Genomic DNA, 25,528 nt, shown 5'->3' with positions numbered 1-25,528 from the left:
ATCAGCCCAGTCTGAATGTGTAGCCTGTCTGCCCACCACTCTGGAGTGGCTATGGGGGAAAGAAAATAGAGCCTCTTCATCAGTTAGCTTGGGGATGTTTGCACTGCCGCTGCATCTGCTCAACGGAGCACCTGTTCCGTGGATAAAGAGCGCTTCAGTCTCCAGAGCTGTCAGGCTGGCACCTCTCCCCAGCATTAGGTGCCCTGTAACAGTAAAGCATTTGTTCTGGGTGGTTTGGGAGGGTGAGGAGGACTATCAAGCATTACAGACTCAGTATAAGGTGTTTGCAAACAGATCTAAGAAGGAAGATAACAGGGTCAGATCTTGGGCCACGCAAACTTAAACGACACCAAATAGTTCTTCGGTTGTGAACCAAGGAAGTTACCTTTTAAGGCGATCCTCTCTGATCACTCAGCATGAAGAAATGTGGTTTGTATTTCTTCTTCCACACCAGTTCCTGCAGTCTCTCCCTGACGGGTGAGACAAAAAAGCCTTCTTGAAAATCTCCCCTTTGTCTGAAAATGGGAACATATCATTGACATCCCACAAGTGGCTTTAATTATTCTACTTTTAAAATTCTTATGAGATGGTGGTTTGTAATCAGTGTCAAGATTCTCCCCGGGCATAGGAGCTGATAGCTCAGAGGTGTGCTGCGCAGAACGAGGGGTGGAGCATACAAATCCATAGAACATTTTTTAATCAAACTCTAGGGGAGTGGGTTTGATCTGTAAACGGGAACAGTGTTGCACTTGTTATGGAGGCAAACGGCAAGGCCTGTACTCTTTACAAACTCAAGCAGATTTGGACAAAGCTAAAACGCATTGTTATAAAATAATGAAGTTGAATGCTTCAGATGTGACTCAGGAGGAAGACGCCTCACTGGTGTTGTCTCTTGTAGATGGAGCTTTCCCCCGAGGTGACTTAATTGCTTTTGACATATCTTTATTACATAGCTTTGTATGACTTACATGATTGTGTTACTGAACAGCTTCAGCAATATAGAGCCAGGTTTTCACATACATCTGTAGTCGAGGCAATAGGCGTAGTTCACTGGAAACCCCCCAGCAGTGTAAGCAGCTCTGTTGCTGAAAACACCACCGTAGGTGTGGAATTTTCTCAAGACACAACCCTTAATTGTCAGCCTCCCATCTTAAGAGAGTGCCCCGCATGAATTGAGCACAAATGGACCCCACCCTTATTGGAAGGCCCACATCTGTTTAAATAGCAGATTGTGGTTGGTCCTTTGGTCAGATGTGCAGGTTTTGCTGTGTCTAAACGAGCATGGGAAACTTTCAAGAGTTATTGTCACTTAAAGGTTAACTGCAAAAAAAACAAATTAGGCTTGTACCTTTTGTTTCCCCACTTTTTATTTTATTTATATTCCAGCAGCATGTAGAGATCCCAGTCATGAATTGGGGGTCCCATTGAACCAGGCACCGGGGGACGGAGGTATTGGAAGGGTTGTTTTTTCTCGTCCCTGCTTCTTTTTATTCCTCATTAGACATTTAGGTCTTGTCAACTCTGGGAAACTCCAAGGTGATTGGGGAAGTAATGAAAGTACAGCTTTACAAGACACTGAAATATGATTAATTTTTAGTGAGGCTGTTTTGAGACTGGAGCCTAGCCAGCCACATGTGTTCAAAAATCATGAGTCAGGCCCCCCAAAATCATGAGTGGATTAAAAATCATGAGATTTTTGAAGTAACACATGTTGGGAGTTTTTATTTGCCTTCTATTTTGTTTTGTTTTGACCTTTTTAGGGTTCATGTTTTCCAGTTTTTCTCCCAAATCTAAGAGCTGAAAATTTACTTTTTTTAAAATGAAAGCTGAGATTCTCATGCATTCATGTGCCTCTAGGAACTGGAGCGTCAAAATATCACATATTATGAGACTGAAGATAAAATCAGGAGAACTGGCATCACTTAGAAGGAGTTAACAAAAACCCTATTAACTGCACTACCTAATGAACATTTGGGAGAAAGGATGTCTTTGCTGAAGATTCAGAAACCCTTCACTCTGCCCTTTTAGCTAGGGAATGAGAGCTCATACAGAGACATCACTGGAACCCTCAAGAAGTTCTCCAGCAAAACTGGGGAGGACCTGACTTGAAATTCTTAAATAACTTAAGGGGGAGGGAAAATGGCAAACAAATCAATAAAAAAAACCCAACAAAACTTTTCAAGCCTTCTTTACGTGCCATAAAGCAGCAAAAAGGGCACAAATCTGTTTTAAAAAATCATTTACAAGTTGCTTTTCAACAGTTTAAGTGGGCCTCGTCTTCCGCTGACACATGAGTAAATAATATGGGTAACTCCAGTTATTGCCTCAGGAGATGTATGCATAAATCCTCCCTGTGGAGCAAGGGAAGAACAACTCCTTGAGGTTTTTAGACCCTCTTGTTGTGCCCACCACTTTAGGGATTTATGGAATTTTTCTGCAGTGATGACTGCTCTGGCCCTGGCCCTGGCCCTGGTGCTCGTTTTCCCCGAACCTAACCTCTTGGAACCTGTTGATACTTCAGATTTCATATAGCCATTGGCAACCATGCTGAACGTTAGCATGCCTCAGCTCGTGGGCTAGTAGTAGAATACGATGACCATCACGGCCAGCTTGAAGCTAGGTGTTTGGGAATTTAAAGTTCTCTCTTTTGTGGGGGAAACTCGGAATCACTGACTAATAATGAGAAGGTGCTATTTTGATGACGACAGTGGAATTATCATATCACAAGTTGGTGGTTTTTCTTTTTTTGCCCGTCTCAGCAAGGGAACAGTAAATCCCCCTACAATACCTAACAACCATTCATTTGCTGTGCAGTAGTTGCTACAGCTAGGTTTTTTTTAAACAAAAGACCGGACAGACTTCCTGAGCTACCACTAAGATATCTATGTCCATCTGAATGCTGGGTAGAGCACTTAGCCTGCAGCTAAGGCAAGGACTGGATTCTGCACAAATTACCTGCAAAACAAGATACTGGTGTACAAGTCGCCCTGTACACCTGGATGCTTCCATTCTTCATTATTTGGCACATTGCTGAGGATGTTCTAAGCCACTGTTAACATAGATCAGTTTTTAGAGCTATTGCCCTTGAAGCTCTCCCTTCTAGGAGCTCTGCCTTTTTGTTTTGTTAAAAGCCAAAGTTTTTCTAAAAATTTCTTTAGTGAGTTAATTTTCCAGTCTCCTCTGCTAGGGCTAATTGGCTACATATATACTCTTCTGGAATTAAAGGGCTTGGACTGTAAACAAACCAGGGGTGAGTGTAAATAGAGGGCGGTAGGAATTCCTGCAGAGTTTATGGAGAAGTCCGCTCCACAGGGCTCTGTGAAGTGCTCCACACCTATCATGGTGCGCTTGACTATTTCCTGCAGGCAGTGTCTGCATGTAAGATTTTTCTCAAATCTTTCCACTGTGTTGCTCTAGCACCCTAGACAAAGGAATCCAGCTGCAGGGCAGATAAGACCAAACCACCGGGATTTCAAGGCATTGGCACACAGTGCCGATTCCTTTACTTTAATCACCGTCATAATCTTCCCCAGTAGCATGGCTTGCTCCTTAGCTTTGCTGCCAAAGCGCTTCATGTGGTCTCCTGCGATGCTTCCCCTCTCCAGAAGTGCCAGGTTTTTGACAAAGACTTGGGGAGAAGGCATGGAGCAGACGTTCCAAAGTCATTTCTACAAGCAATTGCAGTAGTTGAAGGAGGAAGCTTGGCATCTCTGGAGCTGATCTCCAACCTCTCCACCTGGCTGTATCCCCCTCCCCAAAATGTCCTGGGTCCTGACTGTGCAGTGTTCATACTGCGGGGGGGGAGGCAGGGGTGTTATGCTGCGTAGGCTTAGGAACTGGTGGAGTGGAGTATGGCTGCCTTCTATCTGCCACTCCCCTCAAGAGTAGAAATGGACATTTGAACTTTTCTGTCACTTTTCCCACCCCTTTCCCTCCCTTGCATTATTTGTCTTGCTGGCCTTGCTTGGTAACTTATTCCATATGTTCAGCTGCAACTGGGCATGAAATATTTCTGCTTGATTTCCCTGTTCACTCTTTAGTTTCCTCGTTATTCTATAATGAACCAAATCTAACCTGCAGCAGCAGTTTTTCCAGTTCCTCTGAGACAGAGCTAATATGCTCCGATTACTTCTGTTATGTCACCTTCGTGACTTCTCACGTAGAGGGAATAAACACCGGGTCTTTGCCCCAGAATGCAGACGTTAAAATGATCAGATCTCTCTGCAATATGAGGATGTGGCCTCATTAGTGTTAGCCACAAGAAATGATGGGAGATTTCACCTCCTCTTCCTCAAGGCTCAAGATTGGGGAGGGGGAGGGGAAGAGAGCTTTCTTGGACTGAATTTTCTTCCTTTTGGTTAAATAAACAGCTCCATGAAGGACAAACCTCCATGTTGTTTCTGCCATAATGGACCAGAGTCTGACAACAGGGAACAGTGTCCTGTTGCGTCCTCTGTGGCTGATGGAGTCGGTGCTTTCTGCCTCAGGCAGCATGTCAGCCAAAGGACATCACTTGTTCCGCTCTTCCAGCCAACCCATGGAGCAGCATTTATGTCAGTTGTGATCACACTCTCCTACAATGAGTAATTAAACAATTGGGCAATGCTGAGAGAATGGGTGGAGAGCCTTCAAAGTGACAAAGATGCAGTAAGATTTTTGAGCTTGTTCAAAGGCCTTCATTAAAGTTGAAGTGTAAAGCTTTCAACCTGCTACTTAAGCCTAAGAGGCAGATTTTGGGCATGGCTTTGGTGTGGACAGTTGTGAGAGAAAAGGAAAGCCTGTGTTATGTAAACAGCCTGCCTAGATGGAGTGTCAACCAATAAACCCCAGCTGTTTCTCTGGCCCTGCTTGGAGTGTTGTACTTAATGTGGCAATCAGGAGGCTAAAATTCAACACTAATCTGACCAGGATCTGCACTAATTAATTGTTTCATTTCTCTCTCTCTTTATAGCTGAATCCTTTAAGGAATTTGCAGAGTTGCTCCAGGAGGTAGAACTTGAGAGATCAATGATGGTAAGGTGACCTCCCCCGAACATCTGCTGTGGGCTAGAAGTCACAAAGCTGCTCATAGCAAACACTTGGCTTCTTTGGTATTCTCTGTTTAACTGCAAAACTTGATTTTGTTAACAAATCCCTCCTCAGGCCCTGGAGTATGACACTGATTATGCCTATTTGTACCCTAGGCATAAGTGTATTACACAAAAGGATGGAAATTACTGTAGCAAATCAGTGGCCCGGGAGGACCACATTATTGTCATAATGCTGCACATTGGGGCCATGCAGAAATTCATGGTAGTAGTGAGGAATAGAACTTGTATCGTCCTGTTCCAAAAAAGCACCGCCTTTCACCCTTGAGCTCAAGGGGGATCTCTCTTAGCTGTTTGAAGTATAGGGCCTATGACACAGCTGCTCTATTATTCCATTCAGTAAAGAGTAATGTGTACATCTTATATATCCGTGCACACAAGCTGGTTCATTACATTGTATAGGGTATAGATATGACAAAGCTGTCATCACACAATTCCAGACATGAAGGGTCTATGACCTGCTTTTGCTTTTACATGACTGTGTGTCAGACCTAGCCTGACAGTCTACCTATCTCAAATGCCCCTCACTGGCGTTTGATAGTAAAGCAGGGCTGGAAAGATTTTGATTGTCAATTGTTGCACGTACTAAGGGCTCCAGAGGGCTGATGGAATAATAAGCTTATCTCATGGATGCTTCTCTTTTGCAATCTGTGGACAGAAATCTACCACTCTTGGGCTCTGACTCTGCACTGCATGACACCACTTTTCTGGCAGTGTAACTCCACCAGAGATAGGAACAGCACCCCAATACTGCATAGTGCAGAATAGTGCTAAATGCGTCTCCGGTTTATCCTGCCTGTCCTGCAGTATAGTATCAGGTGAAGGTTTCCCTGTTTTAGGTTCTGTGATCACGTGACTCAGTCTTCTTCTGATTTCACAGCCTAGTCTCAGCTAGCTCAGTTGTGGGTCTAGTTACAATGTGTAACTGCCAAACTCTACAAGAAAAATAGCAAGTGACCATATATACTAAGATTCCTATTGTCTCGAGGCTATGGGCTGGGAGTGCTGAAAGGATGGTACCTGACATCTTCTGATCTGTAAAAGAGAGGCAATGGCCTCTGAGTGGGATGCCATAGTCTCCACCATTGCTACTGGGCTGGGCCTTGAAAGACAAAGGAAACTGGAGGCCCTGTAGGGCTTACAAGGGATGTGGAATATCCTTCCTCAAGGACTATCTTTTAACCAGCCGTACTTGAGTATTGACCTTCCCCTCTGAATGCTCCAAAGCCAACCCAGGGGTGAGGGAGAAGGAGAGACTTTTCTATTTCTACAATATAAAAGAGTTTGGGGGGAGGGAGACGGTTCCCCTTCAGTTTGCCAGCACCTGACCCAGGTGCCAGGCAAGCCTTCCACCAGCAAGATTTGGACATTGAGCAGCCAAGGGCATATTGAAGGAACCCTAAGGGTCTGTGAAGGGCAGGGCCGGCTCCAGGCACCAGCCCACCAAGCTTGTGCTTGGGGCGGCACCTGGAGGGGGGCGTCGCGGTGCTCTGGCTCCGGCCGCCGGGGAGAATGGAGCCGCGGCGGGCTCGCCGCCCTCCCCCCGGCGCTCTGGCCGCCGGGGAGAACGGAGCCGCGGCCGGGCTTGCCGCCCTCCCCCCGGCGCTCTGGCCGCCGGGGAGAACGGAGCCGCGGCGGGCTCGCCGCCCTCCCCCCGGCGCTCTGGCCGCCGGGGAGAGCGGAGCCCCGGCCAGGCTCTCCGCCCTCCTCCCGGGGCTCCGGCCGCCAGCGGAGCCGCGGCGGGCTTGCCGCCCTCCCCCCGGCGCTCCGGCCGGTCGGGGAGAGCGGCCCGCGGCCGGGCTCGGCGCCCTCCCCTGCCGCACTCCGGGGGGGGAGGAGGGGGAGGCTTTTTTGCCTGGGGCGGCAAAAAAGCCAGAGCCAGCCCTGGTGAAGGGTTCCCTCTTCACTCAGAAGGCAGTTAAGTTCTGATGGGGCCAGCTAGGCCATGTCCAGGAACAAACTGTTTCACGCTCCACTTAGTCAAATAGGTTGTAAAATATGAAGTAACATGCATTTCTATTTTTTTGTAAGGGAGCAGTTGTCCCCCTGCGCTCCTGCCTCTCCTGGCATGCAGCTCCAGAAGTGTGATTCACTCCTTTCTTTCCTTCATTACATTGTGCCCCTTTGTCTCCAGAACTCCTCGATCATTTATTGAAAGTTGGCAACCTACTTCACACTTATTCCAGGAAAAACATGAATTTTAGAATCAGTGGAAGCCTTTCACAGCATGCCAGGAATTCACTGTTTGGCTCTGCTCCCCCGTGCCCCAATACAAAGCTGAAAAAACTCCTCCTATGCCATCTGGCTGAACTAGAGGGTTAGGGACAGCTATACCTCAAGGGATGCCAGGACTCTGTTTTCTGTGGCTCTAGAGGTTGGCAAGGGTCTGGGTAACAGATGAGAAAGAACCAGCAATAGACTGAAAGAAGGCAACAAGAATGTTTTGCATTGCATCCCAGGTATGGCAGCCACCTTAACTTATGTGGGAGGATGAAGGGGTGGGATCCTGAGAACTGCCAAGACCCCATTAACTTGAGGGTTTTCAGAGGCTTAGGGATGCCATCTGAGAAGGTTTCTTGATCTTTTTCTACCCTTGGTGCATTATTTATTAGGGCCAGCCTTTTTACAATATCCCATTTACTTTAAATCTATAAACTATATAGGTCACTGCCCTCTCATACTGTATTCTGTGCTCTCAGTTATCAACTAACTGGTGTCCTGGCAAAGCTTTAACAGTTCTGAGTGTGTCTCCCTGCCTCCCTGCCTCTCCCACCTTTGACAGCAGGGGACAGAGGTACCCCTCAATGGTTAGATTGAGCTGGGGACCGTGACACATGGTAGAATATAATTCCCCCTCCAAAACTGCTAGAGAAGAGTCACAGAGCATAAGAACATAAGAACATAAGAAAGGCCGTACCGGGTCAGACCAAAGGTCCATCTAGCCCAGTATCCTGTCTACCGACAGTGGCCAATGCCAGGTGCCCCAGAGGGAGTGAACCTAACAGGCAATGATCAAGTGATCTCTCTCCTGCCATCCATCTCCACCCTCTGACAGACAGAGGCTAGGGACATCATTCCTTACCCGTCCTGGCTAATAGCCATTAATGGACTTAACCACCATGAATTTATCCAGTTCTCTTTTAAACTCTGTTATAGTCCTAGTCTTCACAACCTCCTCAGGTAAGGAGTTCCACAAGTTGACTGTGCGCTGCGTGAAGAAGAACTTTCTTTTATTTGTTTTAAACCTGCTGCCTATTAATTTCATTTGATGACCCCTAGTTCTTGTATTATGGGAATAAGTAAATAACTTTTCCTTATCCACTTTCTCCACATCACTCACGATTTTATATACCTCTATCATATCCCCCCTTAGTCTCCTCTTTTCCAAGCTGAAGAGTCCTAGCCTCTTCAATCTCTCCTCATATGGGACCCGTTCCAAACCCTTAATCATTTTAGTTGCCCTTTTCTGAACCTTTTCTAGTGCCAGTATATCTTTTTTGAGATGAGGAGACCACATCTGTACGCAGTATTCGAGATGAGGGCGTACCATCGATTTATATAAGGGCAATAATATATTCTCAGTCTTATTCTCTATCCCCTTTTTAATGATTCCTAACATCCTGTTTGCTTTTTTGACCACCTCTGCACACTGCGTGGACATTTTCAGAGAACTATCCACGATGACTCCAAGATCTTTTTCCTGACTTGTTGTAGCTAAATTAGCCCCCATCATATTGTATGTATAGTTGGGGTTATTTTTTCCAATGTGCATTACTTTACATTTATCCACATTAAATTTCATTTGCCATTTTGTTGCCCAATCACTTAGTTTTGTGAGATCTTTTTGAAGTTCTTCACAGTCTGCTTTGGACTTTACTATCTTTAGCAGTTTAGTATCATCTGCAAACTTTGCCACCTCACTGTTTACCCCTTTCTCCAGATCATTTATGAATAAGTTGAATAGGATCGGTCCGAGGACTGACCCTTGGGGAACACCACTATTTACCCCTCTCCATTCTGAGAATTTACCATTAATTCCTACCCTTTGTTCCCTGTCTTTTAACCAGTTCTAAATCCATGAAAGGACCTTCCCTTTTATCCCATGGCAGCTTAATTTACATAAGAGCCTTTGGTGAGGGACTTTGTCAAAGGCTTTCTGGAAATCTAAGTACACTATGTCCACTGGATCCCCCTTGTCCACATGTTTGTTGACCCCTTCAAAGAATTCTAATAGATTAGTAAGACACGATTTCCCTTTACAGAAACCATGTTGACTGTTGCTCAACAGTTTATGTTTTTCTATGTGTCGGACAATTTTATTCTTAACTATTGTTTCGACTAATTTGCCCGGTACAGACGTTAGACTTACCGGTCTGTAATTGCCGGGATCACCTCTAGAGCCCTTTTTAAATATTGGCGTTACATTAGCTAACTTCCAGTCATTGGGTACAGAAGCCGATTTAAAGGACAGGTTACAAACCTTAGTTAACAGTTCCACAACTTCACTTTTGAGTTCTTTCAGAACTCTTGGGTGAATGCCATCTGGTCCCGGTGACTTGTTAATGTTAAGTTTATCAATTAATTCCAAAACCTCCTCTCGTGACACTTCAATCCGTGACAGTTCCTCAGATTTGTCACCTACAAAAGCCAGCTCAGGTTTGGGAATCTCCCTAACATCCTCAGCCGTGAAGACTGAAGCAAAGAATCCATTTAGTTTCTCCGCAATGACTTTATCGTCTTTAAGCGCTCCTTTTGTATCTCGATCATCAAGGGGCCCCACTGGTTGTTTAGCAGGCTTCCTGCTTCTGATGTACTTAAAAAACATTTTGTTATTACCTTTGGAGTTTTTGGCTAGCCGTTCTTCAAACTCCTCTTTGGCTTTTCTTATTACATTCTTGCACTTAATTTGGCAGTGTTTATGCTCCTTTCTATTTGCCTCACTAGGATTTGACTTCCACTTTTTAAAGGAAGTCTTTTTATCTCTCACTGCTTCTTTTACATGGTTGTTAAGCCACAGTGGCTCTTTTTTAGTTCTTTTACTGTGTTTCTTAATTTGGGGTATACATTGAAGTTGGGCCTCTATTATGGTGTCTTTAAAAAGCGCCCATGCAGCTTGCAGGGATTTCACTTTAGTCACTGTACCTTTTAACTTCTGTTTAACTAACCCCCTCATTTTTGCATAGTTCCCCCTTTTGAAATTAAATGCCACAGTGTTGGGCTGTTGAGATGTTCTTCCCACCACAGGGATGTTGAATGCTATTGTATTATGGTCACTATTTCCAAGCGGTCCTGCTATAGTTACCTCTTGGACCAGCTCCTGCGCTCCACTCAGGACTAAATCTAGAGTTGCCTCTCCCCTTGTGGGTTCCCGTACCAGCTGCTCCATGAAGCAGTCATTTAAAGTATCGAGAAATTTTATCTCTGCATTTCGTCCTGAAGTGAAATGTTCCCAGTCAATATGGGGATAATTGAAATCCCCCACTATTATTGAGTTCTTAATTTTGATAGCCCCTCTAATTTCCCTTAGCATTTCATCATCACTATCACCGTCCTGGTCAGGTGGTCGATAATAGATCCCTAAAGTTATATTCTTATTAGAGCATGAATTTTCTATCCATAGAGATTCTATGGAACATGCGGATTTGCTTAAGATTTTTACTTCATTTGATTGTACATTTTCTTTCACATATAGTGCCACTCCCCCCCCGCCCCCCACCCCCTGCACGACCTGTTCTGTCCTTCCGATATATTTTGTACCCCGGAATGATTGTGTCCCATTGATTGTCCTCACTCCACCAGGTTTCTGTGATGCCTATTATATCAATATCCTCCTTTATCACAAGGCACTCTAGTTCATCCATCTTATTATTTAGGCTTCTAGCATTTGTGTACAATCACTTTAAAAACTTGTCACTGTTTATTTGTCTGCCCTTTTCTGATGTATCAGATTCTTTTTTATATGAATGTTTATCATCTGATCTGGCCCCTACTTTATCCTCTTCCATCCTCTGCTCCTGACTATAACCTGGAGATTCTCTATCATCAGACTCTCCCCTAAGAGAAGTCTCTGTCCTATCCACATGCTCCTCTGCAGCAGTCGGCTTTCCCCCATCTCCTAGTTTAAAAACTGCTCTACAACCTTTTTAATGTTTAGTGCCAGCAGTCTGGTTCCACTTTGGCAGAGCATGCCTGAAGAAGACAGCCTTCCATGAACATAATGGATTGGAAAGTTTGAGAATCATCGTGCCTTTTGTTACAGATTCCTTTGGGATAGACACTGGTAGTAGCCTTGCTACACAGTCACCTGCTTTCATGCTTCTTTGGATTATGCCTCATCAAAAGGAATGTCCCTAATTTATTTCTTTGAGAGCCACATTTTAAATCTGCTCTTCTCCCCACATGTGCTTTTTGCGATCAGAAATGCTGGATCTGGAAACTAACTGTTATGCCACGGTTATGACATTAGCCTTCTGCTCTTCCCACTGCCCTTTCTACACATTATTTTGAGCTCCTGGCTAATGCTGTGTCTGCGGGGAGCAATTCTCACATATGTGGGCCTTCCTGGGGTGAGATCTTGGGCACAAGTTGCTGTGGGTGGCTAGGTTTGAAAAACGGCTCATTTCAGGTCTGATGCAGTTACTCCCTAGGAATGCATTCACCAACTTTCCTGTTCACTTAGAAATGTTGGCAACAGGCCATGTTCTTGTCTCAGGGATTGTATTCACCTGTTTACATGTCCATCAGATTCAGGGATCATCATTCAATGGTTCCACTGCAAAAGGGATAGATGCTGTAATGGAAAAGGAGAGCTGGAGCCACAGCTTTGCTGAGTGGTGTTGCAGTGAGGATGACAGAGGTTTCACTTGGTACCAAACAGATTGGCCAAGAGCAGAGGCCGGGGATAAGCCGCTGCAGAGAGAGGTGCTTCTTCTACCCTGTTTCTCCATTAGATTGGGCAGGAAACAATATAATTGTATAATTCCAAAGATGGAGCCAAGCTGTCCTGACTCTGCAGACAGTGAGCAATCTGAGTTAAAAGGAGGTTGCAGACACCAGCATGGATGATTCATGCACCATGTTTAAAATACATATAATCTGTTTCCTGCTTTTGGTGTTTTCATTTCCCTGAGAAAAGTAAACAAACAGCCTTGCCTTCTTCAGGGTGTTTCTAGTTTGTGTTTGCAGAGCAGCGGGCATTCCTGTCAGCCCATCCTGCGTGAGTTGTGGTCAGCAGCTAGTGCCATATGCAAGAGGGCATGTCATTATTTTTTGAGGTGCCCCATACTTTTTCAAAGACCCTGAATTAGGGTGACCAGATAGCAAGTGTGAAAAATCAGGACACTTTTTTTGGGAGTGGCATGGGGATAGTTGTGTATGTAAGACAAAGCCCCTAATATTGGGATGGTCCCAATAATATCAGGACATCTGGACACCCTACCCTGAATTGAGGGGATTCTCCTTCCAGCCAAGGAGCCTGGGTGTCTAGCAGAGCAATGATCAGAGAGGGGTTGTTTAGGGGAAACAAAGAATCATTGAAATGTAGGGCTGGGAGGGACCATTAGAAGTCATCAAGTCCAGCCCCCTGCACTGAGGTAGGATCAAGTATACCTAGACCATCCCTGACCAGTGTTTGTCCAACCTGTTCTTAAAAACCTCCAGTGATGGGGATTCCACAACCTCCTTTGGAAGCCTATTCCAGATCATAACTATCCTTATCATTAGAATTTTTTTCTAATATCTAACCTAAACATACTCTTTGAGTACAGTCTTTCAACCAGTTGTGGACCCACCTTATAGTAATTTCCCTAGTTCACTTATAAGACTGTCGTGGGACTGTGTCAAAACCCTTACTAAAATCAAGATAACATGTCTATTGCTTTCTCCCTATCCACTAGGCCAATAGCCCAGTCAACAAAGGAAATTAGGTTGGTTTGGTGTGATTTTGTTCTTGATAAATCCATGTTGGCTATTACTAATTATCCGATTATCCTCCAGGTTCTTTCAAATTCATCGTTTAATAATTTGTTCCAGTGTCTTTCCAGGTATTGGAGTTAGGCTGACCGGTCTGTAATTCCTCGGGTCGTCTTTGTTCCCCTTTTTAAAGATGGAGTTCTCCCTTCTATAGACTGAGTGCCAACTCCTGAGTGTGAATTATAGTAGTTGGACATCAATTCAGATCCTATTCATTGCAAAGTCCTGTTTTTGTTATAGGTTGTTATGGGGGTTATCTGGTACTTGGGCTAGAAAGATCCAGAAGATGTGCTGGAGCAAATCTTCCCCTCATATTAAACATATTACATATTCCTGATTGCAACAATAGGACAATTATAACAAGGTTCCCTGCACCAAAGATCCAATAGAATAATCTCCCAATCCTCTTACTTTCAAAAGTCTGCCCCTTTGATTCCTGTAATCCAATAGAAAGTGTCACACTAGAAATGGTTAGAAATTTACCCTGGAGGGTAGTAACAGATAGCTTGAGGCAGAGTGCAAACTCGCCCTCCTGTGATATTAGTAGATTTGGGGCCTGTGGAAGTCTAATAATAATACTGAACACTCTACTGTTGTCATAGCTTCTTCACAGCTCCATGAGATGGGAATAATATTGACCTACATTGTGTAGAGGGCCAAGAAGACACCTGGGTTAAATGACGTGGTCTGAGCACATTCAGCGAGTCAATATTAGAACTGGGATTACAATTTGGGCATTTCAGTCTGCCCCCCTACCCCTGTCTCTCTTTAGTGTAACACAAATATGTGCCCTGTAACTAAGCTGTTGTTTCCTTCTCTGTTCTGCAGGTCCAAAATGCTAGTGATTTGTTGATCAAACCACTGGAAAATTTTCGTAAGGAACAAATAGGCTTCACCAAGGTAGGTTTTATACATGTGTTTATGCATTAGTTGTTTTTTTTAAAGAAGTAGTATGGTACTGGAGAGATTAAAGACAGAGATTTCATGCGTACTGTTCAAGTGCAGCAGGAGCATTAAAGACATTTCTCCTCCCCAGTGCCGGCATGCTGAACGAGAAAGTACACCCAGGCTTTAGTCTGACTTCCTATCATGAGCAGTACCAAGGGTACTTCCTGAACTCATGGGGCTCAGCTCTGGCATAATCCCAACACAGACCTTCCTGAGAAAGTTGCAGCCTCTTTCACCAGAGATCATGAAAGTCCTCTTTTGCCTTACTACTTGCCCTCCCCCTTGTTTGCAAGGTCCATGTTGGACCTGATTTTATTCTAAATTCAGTAGAATAAAATAACCCTCCCTCCTTCCCCCCTCAAAATAGATCAAAGAGAAAAAAACTAGAGAGACCAGTAATCAGGACTTGAATGTGGCCATAGGACTCAGTTTAAGAAATATTTAAATAAGGCTTCTAATGGCTCTTTCATATGGACCAAGTTTTTAAAGCAACGCATCACGAAAAGTGAGTCCTGCACATGTGGAGCAGAAAAGATTATTTCTTCCTTGTCAGCCATCAGGGACTCAGGTTCCACGTTATTCAGCAGCAGTTTGAAATGAGGCTGGGGCTGAACCAGCTCCAAAATGGAGACATGCTTAGAGCTTGGATTCAGCCCGACCCATCTGAGCCTTTGACATTTAATAAATAATACATTGGAGAAAATGATACTTAACCCCCCCGCGACACTCCCCCCAAAAAACAAACACCAAAAATAACCAAACACATACAACGGTGATTTACATGTGCTGGACACTGACAATGTGCATGGCTCCATATCAGACAAAATGAAAGCGTCCTTGCCTGTGAGCAAACATCTGCTGTACAAACAGTCCACACATGCTGTGTAGAGATAAAACTCACCCCTTTCAGGGGTTTGTTTTTATTAACAAGGAAGTCAACTCCTATTTAGATTGGTACCTCCCCAAAGAGCTTACATCTTTTTATTCTGTGTTTGTACAGCACCTAGCACGACGGGGGCCTAAGCTCTACCACCATACAAATAAATAATAATAATAAGGTAACAAAGTTTACTCCAGTCCTGCTTCCTAGGGCTTGTCCCCTCAGGACTGCTCAGCCCCCACACTAGATCCTTTCTTCCCAGAGAACCACTCCCACCTCCTTTATTTGGGTGATAACGAGCCATCTGTCTCATGGAGTTCACAAAACCCACCTAACCCTTTCCCAGCAAGATCAACACCTGCAGTCGGGATAAGGTGTTTCAGACAGACACTGCCAATCTGTTACACTGCACCACACAACGAACAGTCTAATAGTCTTTAGGAGCTACTAGAAGAAGAAAAGCATTGTGGCCTGGTGACCTGGGATGAGGAGGGTATTTCATGCACCTCACACCATCAACATAAGCTGGGAAATTACATGTTCAATGTGACTCACTTTATCCTGAATGTTGTTGCGATGCCCTGAAGTGGGGAAGGGCACAATGGATCTGAGTTTCCGAAGGGGATAGATGTCCATGTGGGGTGCCATTGGGTGCCACAGTGCATGCGGGTGGAGGAAGAAATGGAGACCTCAAATGAAGGTAATGGATGAGTCCCCTTCTCCATCCTTGCCCCAGTTTCCAGACCCTCTCCCCATGCCTGTGGAGATGAGCCTATCAGAGCCTGAAATCACACCACCTCCAAAGCACTACCAAACAGGGGAGAGTTCTCTGAGCATTAACTCTGGTTACATCTACACTTCGAGTGACTGATTCCCAGCTGGCATGCATATACTCATGCCAGTTCTGATCTCAGCTAGTACGCTAACAATAGTAGTGTCGCTGTGGTAGCGCAGGCAGTAGCTGCCTGGGCTAGCCACCCCAAATATATACCCAAGGGCATCAGGCGGGTTTGTACTTGGGGCAGCTAGCCCGTGTTGCCGTGGCTACACTGCTGTGTTTAGCACGCTAGCTCGATGAGTATGCATATGTGACCTTGGAATCACACCCTAGCTCAGAGTGCTTTGAGGCTCCATCTACACTAACTCAGCACAAACGTCTATCCTTTGTGCTACTTATAGAATTGCCCCACAACGTCTGTGCCCCTGGTATTAGACAGAGTGAAGTACAGATGAGGGTCAACGCGGTTATTAGAGTTTTCCATTGGAAATCGCAGCACTGGGCTACCTTAAAAGATGAAGGGATATAAAGGCCTGATTCCTGCCCTCGCTCCTGTAACTCCATTGACTTCAGTAGAGTTCCTCTTGTCTTGCACCAGCGTGAGTGAGATCAGGACGAGGTCTTTAGTCATGCTGAGCAGAGGCACGGCAGAGATAATTCGTACCCTTTGATTACTGTTTTCTGTGTTTGTCAGTCGCCTTCTGTAAGATGTTTTCCGTTCTCTTTCAAGGACACTGATGCCAGATAGGAAGGGCATTTGAATTGGGCCTTTGTGACGGCTGTGGTTGGAAAACGGCCAGATAGTCTAAGACATCTGAGTCTGCACTAACCCGCTTTTCCTGGGGGATGAATGGAGTCTCTCTGTTAAATGGTGTATTCCGACACAGATGCCTCTGCAGGGTTTCACTGGGATACAGCACAGGGGGTCTTTCTTCAATTACCCTCCTTCACCAGCAGCAAGGCCTGGGATTATTGCTATTTTCATGAATTATAGATAAATGTTTGTTTGTGTGAATGCTGGGAGAGTGGCAATACAAGGAACACCTGCATTGTGTTTCTCTACAAGCTCATACCATGGCAGAGGATCCCAGTGGGATTCTTGAGCTGACTTTGGTCTCTCAACCCTGGCCTGGAAGCATCATCCACTCTAAAATGAGATAGTTAGTGAAAGATCAGCTATAGATGTTGGGTTGTTGATTTGTTGGAGTTTCAAGTGAGAAAGCAAAAAGAACTTGCTGAGGATCATTGGATGGGTTCAGGTGAGATCTAGGAGGAGAAAACCCAGAGCTCTAATCCCGTATCAACTCCATCTATGAGAGAAACAAGCATGATGGTTTATTTATTTTTAAGTCTATAGCTGACCAAACTCACTCTGGTCAGGTCATGGGCTTGATCCAAAGCCCAGTGGAGTTAAGCATATTGCCACAGACTTCACTGGATTTTGGAGCAATCCCCATGTCATTTATGTTTAGAATATGCCTTGGTGAAGCATGGTGTCTGGATATGATGACCATGGCATTTGAAAATTAGTGAGATTGTGCCATAAATCCTGGTATTTCTGGAATGTAGTAGCCTTCTAAAAGGAAAAGGAAGAAGACTGGGGAAGTCACTAGTGTTTTGGGGAGAGAGAGGGAGGTGTCAAATACCAAATGGGATTTGAAAGAAGGGAAGTGAACATTTGGGTATGGCATCCAGTAACCAGGCCAAGTGAGAAGATGCTGTTTAGAAGTCTTAAGTTACTCCTGATCTACAAGTCTTTTCTTCAGAGGAACACATGCACAGTGTAGCAGAAACCACTTTATACCAGGGTGAAGAAAAGCTTCTGATCTTCCTGGAGCAGCAGAAATCACTTCAGAACGTTTCTAAAGATTGATGCTGCACTAGTGACACAGGAAAGCTGAAAGCTTTTTCACACTAAAAGAATTTGTCTGTTCCCTTCCCCTCCCCCTGCTCTCATGTCCATCCAGCTAACCTCTTTGTCATTTCTAAATACGCCTCTACCCCAATATAACGTGACCCGATATAACATGAATTCGGATATAACGCTGTAAAGCAGTGCTCCGGCGGGGCGGGGCTGCGCACTCCGGTGGATCAAAGCAAGTTCGATATAACACGGTTTCACCTATAACGCGGTAAGATTTTTTGGCTCCCGAGGACAGCGTTATATCGAGGTAGAGGTGTATAAGCAGTGGACAAGCTGTATGTTGGGTGCAGGACACCTTTGTTAACAGCCTCGCTGAATTCATTCAGCTTATGAGAGTTTGAAATCCACTCAGAATTGCTGGTTTACTGGATAGACACAATTCTGGGGATTTTTTGTTTTCTTTGTCAGACTTTTTTGAAAATCTATTTTGGATAATTCTGGTTAGCCTGAGGAATATTTACTACTGCGTGGGATTCTGTGCATGCTATACATGGAAATTTAAAAAATGGTTGATAGTGTATATTCAAAGGGCACTTAATGGTCTGTAGTCCTGTAGATCCAGTAGGAAGTGTATGTGTGTTATGAAGTCGTAGGACCCAATCCTGCAAACACCTAGTAGTGGGTATATTGCCTATTACTGTGAGCTGTTCCACGGAAGCCATAGGAAATGTTAGCAGGATTGGCCTACAGTTTGTCATCTTCAGACACACTTTTTCAGTGTTCAAATGTGCACCAGACCAGCAGTCATACTTGCTGGTATCAGTACTTAGCATGTAGTTCTGAAATGATTATTAACAAACAAAAAAAAGAGGAAGAAGAGAAGTTTTCTTGTTCTTAGATCTCAGTTTGAGGCAAATCAGGAGAATTTTGGGGAACTAAGTGGGGGGAAAAAACCTGAACTATGCTAGAATATTTTTACAGAAATGCTCACACAGCATCTTTCAACTGCTTGGACATTTTTATGTTTCACACAACTTTTATTTTAAGTAACTCATGATATATGGTACCATAAAAATCACTTGAAAACACAGCCATTAAACATTTTTTTTCTGCATCAGAGTTTTCTTGTTATTTTCCTTTGATTCCTCCTCCCTCAACCTTTTTGTTAACATGAAAATGAGACAGAGGATTAATAGCTAGGGCTAGCGCACATATATAATTTGCAAAGAATTCATCTTGTGAATTTAGTGCCTGTCCTGCTATCAGATTATCTGCCAATGGATTGTGATTTCCTCACGTTGATTCATTGTCTGAATTTATTCAACACATCTTTATTCTTCATTGAGCCTAAAAAATTCAGTGGATGTATTTGATATACAATATCTTGAGTTGTGTTGTCAAGCTAAGTTTAATGAGGTAAGTCACATAACACTGTTTTTGATTCCCGACTGGATAAATGTGCATGTACCTGCAGTTTGAGTTTGAAATTCACTCTCTGCAAACCAGCCGGCCAGTAAACATGACTTGCATGTTCACCAAAAGAGGCCAGCCACATTAGGAGATAAACTCAGCAAAAGCTGGTTAATTTAAAAATCCAAGTGAATATTCACGGCTATTTCTGCAGTATTTCCCCAAATCTATTTAGAGCTACGTTGTGGCCTTGCTCCTCTGAGGCTGTGGGGATGAAACCTGAAGTGACCAAGTTGAGGTACAAGATAAGGGCAGGCAGGAGGCTTCAGGAAATCCACAACAGGGAATGTGCGGAGCAGCTTTCCTTACACCTGCTAGTGAATCTTGCTCTGTGTCTCCCCCCTGCCTCCAGAGCCTGCTGACAGATGCTCGCAGGGAGGAGGGCCTCTGGCCTCACCCTAACCTGGCTGGCCACACAGACTTTGTCACGCAGTGCTGTCAAGTGTGCTAGCCTCCCATCCATAGCACACACTGCTGGCATTCTGCTGGGTCCCATGCAAGTGCTTTAGGGGGTGAAAGTGATCCTTGCAGACAAGCAAGATTTTGTCCTTACAGTGAGCTGAAATAATCAGAATAATACACAAAAATTCCCCCTGCCTCCTGCTGGATGGCAGTTTCAGAGGATCCTAATTAGCACTGAAATGGTTAAGGGAAAGTTTTGCAAGTCAGGCTTTTTATTTTTCCCCTTGACTGCTCTATTCCTCAATTCAAGCTTGGAACTAAGCCAGTTTCCAGGAGGCATAGGCCTTTGTGCCACAGTTTATCAGCAGCAGATGATATGAGAGAGAATGCTAAAGGAATTGTAACCCATCCGTTGTACCATTATCCCTAGCTGCTGTTGGGCAGGCCGCTTAGCCCAGCATCTCATACTATTTCTAGGACTCTCATTAGTTTCTGATTAAACACGCATCCTCTGAAGCTTAGAGAGCTGGGCTTTCAAAGCGCTTTCGAAGAGCAGTTTCCTTTGTTAACTTGTATGCTGACTGTGCTACTCTGTCTTGCATTCAATTACAATAAGTATTTTCTGTTGGTAAGCGAGTACATGGAACTTGTGTTGTCCTTGGCTCTGAATATTGGCACATACTAATAGGAAGGTAATGCTGCCTCTCACTGAATATTCATGAGCAACTAATTTGTGCTTGTGTTTGCAGATTGGGCTTCAATAATTTTTCTTGGCTGCTGAATGGAGTAAGCAGGCTAGCTCCTGGAAGCCTTGGCTCCAAATTAGGGTGGGGTTTTTAGTGTGTCCTCCTGGTTTTTAATTCCATGTTAAGTAGCCTGAGTGCAAAATGATTGGCATCCTCTGTCTATTTGCCAAAAATTCAGTTTTGTGCTATTCATGTTTTCACATGGCAGCAATTGCTTTCTACAAGAGATCTTAACTCACTGTGTGCGTCAGCTCAATCTCAAATCATGAGGAAAACCTCCGCTCGTTTTGTTTCCCTGTGCATGTCGTGGTGTGGAGTGTCCACTATACTGGATGGCAGGTAAACTATGGAAGAAAAGAGCAGTTTCTGAAAGAATTGACTGACTATAGCTGGCAATGGCATTTCCATTCCTGATATACAAAAGGTCCTTCTCTCACTCCTGCAGGCTTTTATATGGAAGTAATCTTCCACCACCATAAAGGCAGATTGCATTTGCCTGGAGAGAACTGCCCAATCTGAGCTAATGCCACAAGTCATGAGAATCCTTAACTCAATTGTGCGTATACATAGTAATGGTTTTTCACTGACTGGTGAGTTCACTCATCTGCTACAGTATCACTTGACTCTGCGCACACTACAATAATCCAGAAACATGTACTGCTTCTGTTTCTTGCTGGGAGTCATGGAAAAGGAGGACATGGTATTCCAGAACATTCTATCCTGTCATGCAAAACTGGACCTGCTTTGGTTGTCACATCTTCCATTTACATATCAACCCATGTTCTTCCTCTTCAAAGATTCCATTGACTGAAGTCTGTCGGCAGCATTTAAGTTGTATTGTGTCACCACAGTAGTGTGCCTTCATTTTTTTTATATTGACTGTGATTTTTTTTCTTTTACTTATTTCAAGCATAAAACATAGTTAAATCTGATTCTGACCACTACTAATACTTCTTAGCTCCCTAGTGACCCATGAAAAATACTGAGTAAACTGGCAGTTTCATTGCAAGTGGGTGGAGCAGAGAGTATTTGTTGTTCTTACATATGACTCTCGCCAGAATAGACAGGCGTGAATGTTCCAGGAACTGCCTCTTGAGCATAGAACTCAAGCTGGAATCAACAGGTTAAATTGATTTTTTTCAGCTATTTATTTTTATTACTTCTTAGAAATAGGGCAGGAGTTCTCTAGCCTGGAAAGAACAAGCAATGTCCCACAGATATTTCTTTCCATTCTTTACACATTTTCAGTATTGCACAGTGTTTTTGGAGAAAGGTATTTGCCAAACTGCTTTAAAGCTTGTATGTGGACTGTAAGTTTGTACATGACCTCATATTTGTACTGTACTGTACATGTACCAAAATATCTTTGCCAAGCCCTAATGCCTGATATAGTAAATAGAAGGGAAGCATGGAAGCTGTAATCCAATACCAGTGGTTCAGCAGTAATCAGACTTCCATGTAGCTTTATTTTAAAACACTTCTATGAAAAATGGTGCAAAAAGCCTAGCACATTTTTGTGGATCATTGTTTTAAAAATAAAATACCACTTAGGCTCCTAGCTTTGTTGGTGTGGTGCCTCGGGGTATGAATGGATGGTTTGGGAGCGTGTTTGTTTAAATAATAATTGAGATTAACATCTCTGAGTCTGTGTGGTTTTGGATTGAGTTTTAGCAGCCGGGGTTTGCTTTTGTTTTGCCAGTATTTTGTGCCAGTTCTTCAGCAGAAGTGCTTTTCTATTCAGATTTCACTATTACTAGTATCTTCCTCTTCCTCTCATTCACTAGACTTGACGATTGAGCTTTTCTTTATTTTGAGGCATGAATTTGCTGACTTCAAATTATTATGTCCTGACCTTGCAACTGGTGACATTTGGAAGTACAGTATAGAGATCTTTTGGCTTCAGTGGGTCCCTGTGCTGCAGTAACTATATGTCTATTCAGATACCTTTGCAGGTGAGAGCCTATCACAGTCGCCAAGCTCAAAGATTGCAACAGTTGGTGCCTCCACAAGGATGGCATCATTTTCTCATAGTTATTGCGTTGACAACAGTGGTGGAAGAAGATGTGGGAAATGGAACCTTGTAGGGGGCCAGAAGTATTTTTCTCAGAATGGTAGCCAGTACTATCTCTGCTCCCTGTGACATAGACTTGAATATTCACGGCCTTTTACAGTGGGAGGCAGAGTAGCTGCTGTGGTAGTTTAATTTATATTTTTAACTTTTGCTTGATTGAGATGGGCACTGAGGTTGGTAACAGACTGTAGTGGTGTGGGCTGTCTGTCCTCAGGAATGTGAACGGTCTGCATCTGAGCAAATAAACAGACTCCAGGTCTTTCTGTCTGTCTAACACAACATGGCCTTTCTTTTTCCAGGATTCAGTAGCAGTCCAATAATAGTCCCCATAAATGTGCTTCTCTTCCCAGGATTATTAAAAAGAAAATCTGTTCCCTTCTCGGACTCAAGCAGGAGTGCACCATTTGCTCTTCTCTTGGGCCTGGTCTCTCCCCTAACAGAGTCTCATCACTTACTTACTTCTGCTTTTGTACTCAGCAGCTGGGCCTGATTAGGGTTGCCAGGTGTCCGGTTTTTGACCGGAACACCCGGTCAAAAAGGGACCCCGGCTGCTCCGGTCGGCGGCGCAGAGGGGGCCCGGTGCTAAGGCAGGCTCCCTGCCTGCCCTAGGTCCACACGGATCCCAGAAGTGACAACCAGGTCCTTGCAGCCCCTAGGCACATGGGCAGCTAGGGAGGCTTCGCACTCTGCCCCTGCGCCTAGTGCTGGCTCCGCAGCTCCCATTGGCCAGGAACAGCAACCAATAGGAGCTGCAGGAGTGGCGCCTGAAGGCACAAGGGCAGTGCACAGAGCCTTCTTGGCCACCCATGCATCTAGGAGCTGCAGGCACCTGGTGGCCGCTTCCTGGGAGCCGTGGTAAGCGCTGCGAGGACCCTGAACCCTCTCCCGCACCCAAACCCTGTGCCCCAGCCCAGAGTCCCCTCCTGCACCCAAACTCCCTCCCACAGCCCGCACACCCCAACCCCCAGCCCGGAGCCCTCTCCCACACCCCAAACCCTTCATCCCTTGCCCCACCGCAGAACCCGCACCTCCAGCTGGAGACCTTACCCCCCTTCCGCACCCCAAACCCCTTCCCCAGTCCAGTGAAAGTGAGTGAGGGTAAGAGAAAGCGAGCGACGGAGGGAGGGGGGATAGAACAAGCGGGGCGGGGGTGTTCAGTTTTGTGCGATTAGAAAGTTGGCAAGTCTAGGCCTGATAAATTATTGGGACTAGCTGTCTGTGGTCCACATCCCTTATTCCTTCCCTGTCTGTTTCTGCTTCTCAGAGTGAATAGGAAATCAGAAGGTTGGGCTGGGGCCGCCCATGTCAATCCAAGGCCCAAGGTCCCGGATGGGTAGTAGTATGCCCTGCTATACAGACTTACAGCCTGTGAAAGTAGAATGGGGAGGGGAACCTCATAGAACAAGGACTCACTAAAGGAGGAAAAGAGGACCAGATTTTCAAAAGAGACCTCTAATTTTGTGTTCGTGTTTTTGATCAACTGCAGATGGCATTAAATTTCAGGAGAAAAGCAATGAATGTTGATGTCTAGCTGATTGCACCTGTGACGCTGCCTGCTCATTTGTGCCCACAGGTGAAAGAGGGCACAAAATTAGAGGCCAGGTTGAGGCCTCTTTGAAGTTCCTGTGCATCGGTGAGGTTTCGGAAGCATTGATAGCTTATCAGATCCCTGCTACTTTTATTTATTCAGATTTAATCATATAAAAAGATGCTCAATCAAGTGTCTAGGTGCCCTTACATCATAGAAGTCCCAGCAGCATTAAAGTAGTGATGTCAGAGGAACATAGCCGGATACCAACAGAATCTCCTTTCCATTTCTTCCTTGTTATGGGAGGCATAGCCGCAGCCTTCTTACTTTTACTGATCATTCACAATATTTTTGTGAGAAAGAGGGATATCTCCTCCCCAGTTTTCCATTGCCAGCACCAGCCCCAGCCCCAGCCCCAGAATCATGTGATCCCATAGCGAAGTCAGAATGTTGAATTAGTGCCCTCCCAGTAATTCCCAGAGCAGCATATTATTCTGCCGCCAATGCAGGATTATGACCTCATTGCACGATCAAGCAGTAGGAGAAGCTGGGTTGTAAGAGATAACGCCCTCATCCAGATACTGATATCTGAAATGGCAGCTAAGGGAGCCCAGCAATGGGTTGTGTTGTTTCTATAAATGGTCCCTTTTGTCAAGCTTGGCCTAGTGTAATATGATCTTTTAAAACAAGTAGAGGGACAGGCATTTGGACTGGGCGTACCAGGAGCAGGAGATTGAGAATGGCAAGGCTTTGTGTGGATGTGTGTAGGGGGATCAGTAAGTCCTCCTGGGTTTTGGATTTTCCAGCCCTGCTTTCCTGCCTAGGTTTTCAAATACCTGAATTGACAAATAGACCAAGCAGTTTGACAGGGAGAGAGAGAAGGTTTTTTTGGCATTCGAGGACCTGTCCTTTGATATGCGTAAGCCTCCTCTTGTCTGCTTGGAGCTATAATTGAGGCTACTGTCTTGATTGATTTTTACTAATGAGGTCTACCAACAGTCACCAGCCACAGAATGGTTCATTTTCCAGTTTGGAGTGAATGTTTGCCTGTTTGACAATCAAAAGACTAGCATCTTGGGGAAACCACTCTCTTCAATGATTTCACAACCATTGTGTGGTGGAGGCACAGCTTCTCAGCTGAACTTCTCTCTGAGTGTTACTGCATTCACCCTCCTGATACTAGTATCTTTTTTCTGGCCTCATCTGGATCTTTTTTCTATGGTGGCACCAGTCAAATTATTAGTAACTTTGTTAAGTTTGGATGCATGCAGTGGAAAATACAGTAGGAAGATATATATACACAGAGAACATGAAAAAATGGGTGTTGCCATACCAACTGTAACAAGACTAATCAATTAAGGTGGGCTATTATCCCACCTTAATTGGTATGGCAATACCCATTTTTTCATGTTCTCTGTGTATATATATCTTCCTACTGTATTTTCCACTGCATGCATCCAATGAAGTGGGTTTTAGCCCACGAAAGCTTATGCCCAAATAAATTTGTTAGTCTCTAAGGTGCCACAAGTACTTGTTTTTTTTTTTGCTGATACTGACTAACACGGCTACCACTCTGAAATTTGTTAAGTTCATGCACAGTCAAGGTTTCTTTCTTTCTTTCTTTCTTTCTTTCTTTCTTTCTTTCTTCTTGACCAATATGTGTGTGTTTAATATATAATAGTGATCAATAAGAAGATATGGGCAACGTATATGAAACTCCCAGTAGGATTTTGAGGATCCCACAATAACCATGACAACATGGATGTCATTTTTTTTGTTGTTG

At 44.5% G+C, this 25,528-nt stretch overlaps 1 protein-coding gene across 1 annotated transcript in view; it reads left to right on the top strand.

Annotated features, from left to right (window-relative positions):
* The window catches only part of OPHN1 (oligophrenin 1), a 137,703-nt gene that overhangs the window by 52,453 nt on the left and 59,722 nt on the right, over window positions 1-25,528 (top strand). Inside the window, exons 5-6 of the mRNA XM_065411323.1 lie at window positions 4,952-5,013; window positions 13,887-13,958. Of these exons, the coding sequence (XP_065267395.1) occupies window positions 4,952-5,013; window positions 13,887-13,958 (134 nt within the window). The remainder of the gene's footprint in view (window positions 1-4,951; window positions 5,014-13,886; window positions 13,959-25,528) is intronic.

This window comes from Emys orbicularis, chromosome 9 (genome assembly GCF_028017835.1).
Source record: "Emys orbicularis isolate rEmyOrb1 chromosome 9, rEmyOrb1.hap1, whole genome shotgun sequence".
In the NCBI taxonomy this organism is placed as follows: domain Eukaryota; kingdom Metazoa; phylum Chordata; order Testudines; family Emydidae; genus Emys; species Emys orbicularis.
The sequence above is the reverse complement of the archived record's forward strand: the minus strand, read 5'-3'. Positions and strand labels throughout refer to the sequence as shown.